This window comes from Gossypium raimondii, chromosome 1 (genome assembly GCF_025698545.1).
Source record: "Gossypium raimondii isolate GPD5lz chromosome 1, ASM2569854v1, whole genome shotgun sequence".
NCBI classification, from domain to species: Eukaryota; Viridiplantae; Streptophyta; class Magnoliopsida; order Malvales; family Malvaceae; genus Gossypium; species Gossypium raimondii.
The window spans coordinates 9747920-9756419 of NC_068565.1; the positions used below are offsets into that span (position 1 = coordinate 9747920).

The following is an 8500-nucleotide window of genomic DNA, read 5'->3' on the forward strand; positions in this document are numbered from 1 at the left end:
AATCGAGATAATATTATTGTAAAAATCAAAATTAAAATAAAAGGTTAATATATACAAAAAATGATTCATTAAAGAATTTTAGAAATCAAAATTAAATATGAAACGTATTTTTATTTTAAAAATAATAAGCAACCAATTTTAAATCTAGGCTTAAATAAAATTAAAACAATAAAAGGGAATAAAAGTTAAATAAAATACGATAGCTTAGTATTAATGTATAATGAATTCAAAATATAAAATATAGACTAAAATAATAATTTATTACAATTTAAGCTATCATAATAATGAATTTAAACATTATCAAAATTAAATACTATAAGTAATATTAAGATCTATAATATATGAAAGTAGAATTAATTATATATATCTAAAAATATTGTTGAAAAAGAAAACAAAGAAAGAACGAATTTGTATTAAATCGAAATTTATTTCAAAACTGAGGGATTGATCCAGCAATTAAGCACAAGTATTGAAGTAATCTCAATCATCCACAAAACGGTACCGTTTAAATCTGGGCCTAAATGAACACGGAAACAAATATATGGTACAAATTACAAATGCAGTAAACGCAGAGGGACCAGCCGCATAAATAAACCAAACGCTTCATAATGCGCGGATCCTTCCCAAATCGGGTCACCGCTTGGATCGAGTCATCAAACGACGCCGTTTCAAGGCCATTGTATTGGCTTTGAATGGCGACGTTTAGTCTTCGTGCTTAAGACTAAAATAAACCCTAAACCTATTGTTTACACTAACAGAACCTAAACAAAAAAAAAGGCTCAGCGCCGTTTTGGGGCTTCATTGCCTCGGAGGACTCCCGATCTTCGCCCCAACTCCAATGGCTGTGGAGTGAGCAAAAATCCGGCCGTCAGGTATGTCTCCTTCCCCCTTTTATTTTCTGTTTTCTTCTTTAACAGAAAGAAAACCGAAATCACCTTTTGGAATTTTTTTCTGTATTCTTGATTGCGTGTATTGAATGTGTAACATTTACAAAGGTTTTTCGATTCTTATACTCTCATTTTTGAGCAAGAACCCGAAAGAAAGAAAAAAACATAAAAATCAAAAAAGAATAAAAAAAATCCAATTGGCCTGTTCTCTGCTGTATTTTGTTTGCGTTCGCAGGTACGACGTACGGCGTCAAGGACGTGGCACATACGGAGGCCAGCTGGGGCGTGCGTGGTGTGGAGGCTCGGCATGCGTTCGAGGGAAAGCAGAGAGGTGTCCTGTTACGGCGCTAGGATTTCCAGAAACCATAAGGTTTCTTGTGTTTCTGTGTTTTAGGCTGATTTGGGCCCTTGGGTATTTAGGCTAGTGGGCCGAATTGGGCTAGTAATTGGTTATTGGGCTGATTTGTAATTTGGGTTGCTAGGGTATATCGGGTTAGTGATTTGGGCCATTTGGGTCATTGAGTCCGTTACTTGTAAATGGACACTAAACATTAGACTATTATTTTTATTTATTTTTTGTATTTATTATTTAGTTTGGGCCGGGCGAATTTGGGCTATTACACAAGCTACACCAAGTAAGAAGTGTAAAACAATTAACTCATAAGGATCACCATTGTATAACCATTCATCAACAAATGCCGCTTCCCAGATCGGGTAAAAGTGCAAACCTATAGCTGCAGAAGTAGGAATAATGGCACCAGAAATAATATTGTTTCCGTAAAGTAGAGATCTAGAAACAGGTTCATGAAAGTGAATCGGGACTAACACGGATACTCAGGAAAGTTTTTCCAAAATTTTTAAAAATTTTCTTAGGAGCAGGGAACACCGTCGTGTGGCCAGCCGTGTGGCTCACACAGCCAAAACACACGTCCGTGTCTTAGGCTATGTGGCATTCAATGTGAGGCACACGACCATGTCCTAGCCTATGTCCATACCCGTGTAACTCTCTGACTTGGGTCACACGGCCAACCACATGCCCGTGTGATAGGCCGTGTGTAAGGTGTAGGGGTCACAAGGCTAAGTAACACGCCCGTGTGCTAGGCCGTGTACAAAAATCTAACATTCGGTTTCAAAAATTCAAGGTGCAGGGAACACACGGCCAGACCACACACGACTTAGATATACGCCTGTGTGGACGAAAATAAACCATTTTAAGGCCACTTTTCTCACCCAATCTTGGTATCAACCTATGCACAACAAATTTTACACTCACAAATCATACAAGACCCTCAATTCAAGCCAATAACAAGTTCTTATAACTAACATATCATCACATAAAATCAAATATCTTAACTTACCAAATTAACAACTTAGACCTAGGTGTATATGCAACCATGCCTCAATAGACCTATTAATTGTCCATCATCTAAACATTTCAAACATGCTTAATACATTATTTATCCTTACTCATATAAGTTGGGTTGAAATGTAAGAAAAATATAACTCTTAATATCTACACAAACCTTTATCACCCTATACAGGCCATATAAACCAAAATATACGTTGCAAAAACTACCAGAACAAGTTTGATAGTGTGACTCGATATGTTGATCCGATTCCCTGACCTTACGTTAATCTACAAAGACATTAAACAAACACAAGTAAGCTAAATGAAGCTTAGTAAGTTCGTTGGTTTTAAACATAAATCTTACTAAACATTAAACATACTATAACCAAATCAACTAAATAAATCATTCAAATTACATTTCTTGCCAACCACAACTTCAATTTACGAATTCATTTAATTAACATCAAAACTACCAATAACTTTAAGTCCTCATATGCTAATTTCATATGTCACTTGCCAACCTTACTGAATCTGAGAACGACTTACGGATATGAGTACATCGTATATAGAAGCCCGAAGGCTGCATAAAAGCACACACATGCTAAATGAAAACCCACAAGGGTTAAACTGAACCTCAAAAGAGCTTAACAAAAACCCATAAGGGTTAAACTGAAGCTCAAAAAAACTGAACTGAAACTCATTAGGGTTAAATGGAAACTCATATGAGTTAACTGAAGCTCATGAGAGCTAAACGGAAAGTAAACACAAAAGTTCGCAACAAATGTTGAACCTCGATTTACTTGGGTAATTTACTGTCAATTCCTCATTTGCATTGAACTACTATTCTCAATCCCGCGTTCCACTTTAGTCGGATGTTCATTCCAATTCATAATACAACAATATTTCATTTTTATTCAATAATATATTAAATACATAATAAATTTAACAACATTCCATTTTTCGACAATATATTAAATACATAACGTCATTCATCAACTTCCATATAATTATTAAACTTTAACCATACGAACTTACCTGGGTTAAATTGTGGAATTTGTAGTAGGTCAGGGACTATTTTGCTAATTTCCCTTTTTTACGATTATCTATGGCTCTTAATCTAAAATATAAAATTATTCATTCATTAGCATATAATTCAGTTTCAATTCAATTCATAATTAATACCCTTAATTTTTGAAATTACACAATTACTCTAACTTTTACATTTTTACAATTTAGTCCTCACAATTTATCCTAAAATCAATTTTTATTGAAATCACTTGATAAAATCATCATATAATAAAATTAAAGCTCTAAATCCATGTTAATTCATCATAAACATCCAACACTCATCAATGGTAACTTTCAAAATTACCCATAAAATAAAAAACTAATGACACAAATAGTTGAACCTAATTGTAAAAGTCTTAAAAACACAAAAATTTCAAGAAAAGAGCAAGAATTAGACTTATATGAAGTAAAAATAAATAAAACCAGCTTAAACCTTCTCCTATGGCATTTTTGGCTCAGGTTTGTTACGATAAGCCGAATTGACTTGAGGTCGAGGAATCGAGACAAGGTATGTGACTACTGCAAAAAAAAATGTCACATTAAGGCATATTGTTACAAACTGCAAAATAAGAACAAGAGGGCTACTGAGAAGAACGAGGATGAAGTAGCTGATGATAATATGGTCAAAGACAAGGATGATTATTGGTTATTGGTGTCTACGACTGAAAGGTGTAAGTCTACGTCCGAATGGATCCTGGATTCAGGGTGTTCTTTCCACATGTGTCCCAATAAGGACTGATTCTCCACATATAGTTCAGTTGAAGGTAGAGTTGTGCATACGGGGAATGGATCACTCTATAAGATAATCAGTATTGGTACCATTTAGATCAGGACACTGTCAGATGTCAAGCATGTGTCTGATTTAGAGAAAAACCTCATCTCCTTGAGTATGTTGGACTAAAAAAATTGCAAAATCGTTATCGAGTCAAGCGGCTTTAATGTATCCTATGGAGCTTTCATTTTGATAAGATGTCGAAAGATGTTCTTCAAGGTTCAATCTTGACTAGTGTAGCAACAATTTCATTGACAATTACGAAGTTAGAGTTGACTCGACGTCAACTTAAGAAATTTGACTCTTTCAGGTTAGGCAATGAATTTGCAATTAAGAGTCTTCCAGTTTTCAAGTTCAAACACCGGTTTAGACTTGGTGGGTATCCTGCAAAGGTTTAGATAGGCCCATAATGGGCTCAAAAAAGGAGGTATGAAAAAATATGAGTCAAGGTGGAAATTTGTGGAGTGTGCCTCATATTTACGAATCAGTGCGACAAAGAAGAGTCGACCTCCTGATGAGAAGAAAATGACGTCCCGACAAGGGACATACGATGTGGCAACGTGTTCCCCAATTCAATCGGGTTTTTCTTCCCCTAGTTAAACTTTGCTATTGTTTCCCAATTAAACTCTGATCAGTCTATGGTTACTTAGTTGTGTTTAACCTATGATTTTAGCCTATAAAAGGGGTTGTTGTAACCTAGATTAATCATCTTTATCATATTTGAGGTCGAAAGAGTTTTGTTAGTTTTAGAGAATTTCAAGTTTTAACCAGAGTGCTTTGTTCTTTCGGGATTTAGGGTAATTTGTTGAGATTATCTTCATCTTGTATTTTTTCAATTTTTTCTCATTTAGTGAAGTCTCTTTTACTCGTGGTTTTTTTTCTCTTCTTTGGAGGAATTTTTCCATGTAAATATTTGTGTATTTGATCTTCTCTACTTTTACTTTTATTTTCTCATTGCATATACAAGTCGATCCCCAACAGTACATATGTCGATTGAGTCTTAGCTAAGTCATCATCGTTATTATTGCAACAATTAAGGAGGATATAGATTCGAATGCGCTTAAACACGTTTTCCTTTCGATTTAAAAGTTGAGAAGAAATTATGAGTTAAACCAATTTAACTCGCATAGAATAATATATTCAAATATTCAATTATATTCTAAATTTGATTCTTAAACAACTCCCACATTCAATCCTTATATATAAAAAAAAATTTATAAGTAAAAAAAAAAAATTAAATACCAATAAATTGGACAAAGTCTTAGGGAAAAAGTTTTCAAAAACCTATCAATTAATACACTCAATTTAACCAATAAACACCCCCTACAAATATTTTCACGCCGAAAGTGGAGTGCTATATGCAAATTGCAGCTCTTATCTTATCTTAGTCCTTTCCATATTGGAAATTTGATATTCTACAAACTTGAAGACGAAATTGAAAACATACTCTCTTTTTTATTATTATTTAAAAAAATCTTATCCAAATTCATTCTCTTTATTATGGCTGTTAAGATGGGAATTGGGTTGCCAAAATTTTGAACTCTTGTAAAAAAACAAGTTTATATTTGGATTTAAATTTGAAATTAAAAGAGAAGTTACATAGATATCCTTTATTTAAAAGTATATTTCTAAAAATTATTTATATATATTTACAACCGAAATAAATGGTTGAATCAATCATGTGAAATTGGAAGACTTGTTAGCTAGTGTGATAGTATAAACCCATTAATGGATACAAAGTCTACCAAATATATAATAGGTAATGGGTGGGCAACAAATCATGATATGATCTTCCTATACTACCAATGGCTTGACCTGTAATTTTCACCTTTTTGCAATATGTATGGTAAAACATAATCTTTATGATTATGGTATAAACTCCATTAAACTTATTTTAAGTATATATATAAGATGAAACTTTGGTTAGACTCTTGCTTTAATTAATAATAGTACATTTTAGACCCTAAATCAAAATGAAGGAAAACGTTAAAAACAAACATGATTTTCAAGTGAAATCTTTGTGACTAAGAAAAGTTACAATCATCTCGTAGTATGGAAACTAAATTTGTACTTACGTAAAATTTCACATTGAATGTTCTTCATAAAAATTGAATTCATTTCCTTACCAACTGACCCACCCAACATGGTTGGTTATTATTATTATTATTATTATTATTATTATTATTATTATTATTATTATTGGGAATGAAGATAGGCAAAATAGTTAACTTGGAATAGCAAAAACTTGTCACTTCCCAACCGCATTAATGATTTTTAGAGGAATTTACTCCAATTTGATCCTATAACAAAACCAAACATCAATTGGTTGTCAACTCAACCTACGAATTTAAGAGGAGAGCTAGCTTTTTAAGTAAAACTCCTAACTTCCACAATCATCAATGTAAAACATGAGGTTAACAATCTTGTAATTGGCTTATGATGTATGGCTATGATCATAGGTCCTTGCTGCTAATGGGAGCTAACTTAACTTCCACAATTCATGGATGAGATCCGACGTAAGTGAACTACTATTACTGATGTAAAATGAAACGGAGAAACAGTATGTCGACTCATGTAAAACTAACCTAAAAATAGTAGCGACAAAAGGGTTAGATTGGTGGCTTCCATTGGATTTCAATCCAAACTATATATAACTACGTTTAAACTCCCCATTTTCTCTATCATTAGATTTGGTATTCCTTCCCAAGAACAGGGCATGGCTTCCCTATCTTTTTTCTCCTTTCTCATTCTTTTCCTTTCAGCCATTGCTGTTTCAGGTATATATATATATATATGAACTTTAAAGTTCAATCCCTGTAGATTAACTATGGAACTCAATGTTTTGTCTTTTCATTTTTGCAGATGCTGGTTCGGTTGGGATTAACTATGGTCGAGTGGCCGACAACTTGCCACCACCGGACAAAGTCGTGCAACTGTTGAAATCACAGGGCGTGGCGAAAGTGAAGATATTCGATAGCGACTCTGCGGTCCTAACAGCTTTGGCAAACTCGGGGATCAGCGTGGTTGTCTGTCTTCCGAACGAACAGCTCGCCTCGGCGGCCAATGATCAGTCATTTTCCGACGGTTGGGTTCAAGCCAACATAGCTAAGTACTACCCTGCAACGAAGATCGAAGCCATAGCTATCGGAAACGAAGTTATCGCGGAGAATATAACTGACACGACAAAATTCGTTGTACCCGCCATGAAAACCATCCAGGCTTCACTGGTTAAATTAAAGTTGGATTCCAACATCAAAGTCTCATCCCCTGTTGCTATCAGTTGCTTGGGAAACTCGTACCCTGCATCGGCCGGTTCATTCAAAACGGACCAGGTACAATCTACGATTATACCCATGTTGGATTTCTTGAGAGAAACCGGGTCCTACCTCATGGTCAATGTTTATCCTTTCTTCGCATACAAAGATAACAGTAAAACAATCTCACTCGACTACTCTTTGTTCAAAGACAATCCCGGGGTGGTTGATTCGGGTAACGGGTTGAGATACAAAAGCCTTTTCGAAGCTCAAGTCGACGCCGTTTATGCCGCCATGTCGGCTCTTACATATGATGACTTAAAGTTGGTGGTGACGGAGACAGGGTGGCCTTCAGCCGGGGATGCGGCTGAAGTTGGTGCAAGCCAAGACAACGCGGCGGCGTATAATGGTAACTTAGTACGAAGAGTTTTGACCGGAAATGGAACCCCTTTGAGACCCAACGATCCACTTAATGTATACATATTTGCTTTGTTTAACGAGAACCAAAAACCAGGTCCGACATCAGAGAGAAACTATGGGTTATTTTACCCTAATGAACAAAGGGTATATAACATACCGTTATCCCAAAAGGGGCTGAATGGTAACCAGTCACCACCGGCGAGCAACGTGAATCAGACGGCGCCTGTGAACAACTGGGGAGGAGTGTCAAAGGCGACGTCAGGGCAGACATGGTGCATGGCGAGCCCCAACGCTGAGGCGGAGGAGCTGCAGGAGGGGTTGGATTATGCTTGTGGTGAGGGAGGGGCTGATTGTGGGCCAATTCAACCAAATGGTGCTTGTTATAATCCAAATTCACTCGTCGCACATGCCTCGTATGCTTACAATAGTTACTATCAAAAGAAGGCACGTGTGAGTGGGTCATGCTTTTTCAGCGGTACCGCTTACGTCTCCACCCAACCTCCTTGTACGTATTTCTTCTCTCCTTTATCTTATTTACCTTCAAATTAATTCACTCATGCAGTTTTTCATGTCTTGGTTTTGCAGCATTTGGGAACTGTCAATTTCCCACAGGATATTAATGTGGGCGACCAATTTGGTGAATTTCAGCAATAGCTTTCTTTGGCCAACACTTGTAGTTTATAATAGACAAGGATGAGGGTTGTAATCATATCTTATGATTTCTCATAATCAAAATCTAGATTTCTACCAA

General features: G+C 35.6%; 1 protein-coding gene across 1 annotated transcript; it reads left to right on the forward strand.

The window, feature by feature from the left end:
- Positions 1 to 6649: 6649 nt before the first annotated feature.
- LOC105781082 (glucan endo-1,3-beta-glucosidase 7) lies at positions 6650 to 8500 on the forward strand. The gene is made up of 3 exons (XM_012605664.2): positions 6650 to 6852; positions 6938 to 8254; positions 8335 to 8500. Exons 1-3 carry the CDS (start codon positions 6792 to 6794, stop codon positions 8367 to 8369), a joined length of 1413 nt encoding a protein of 470 aa, XP_012461118.1. The 5' UTR covers positions 6650 to 6791; the 3' UTR covers positions 8370 to 8500.

What these genes read in the sequence shown, in the direction of transcription:
- LOC105781082 (XM_012605664.2), top strand. Translation starts at nt 6,792, where the DNA reads ATGGCTTCCCTATCTTTTTTCTCCTTTCTCATTCTTTTCCTTTCAGCC. An exon ending in TTCAGCCATTGCTGTTTCAG is followed by an intron (nt 6,853 to 6,937) that starts GTATATATATAT and finishes TCATTTTTGCAG; the next exon opens with ATGCTGGTTCGGTTGGGATT. An exon ending in CGTCTCCACCCAACCTCCTT is followed by an intron (nt 8,255 to 8,334) that starts GTACGTATTTCT and finishes TTGGTTTTGCAG; the next exon opens with CATTTGGGAACTGTCAATTT.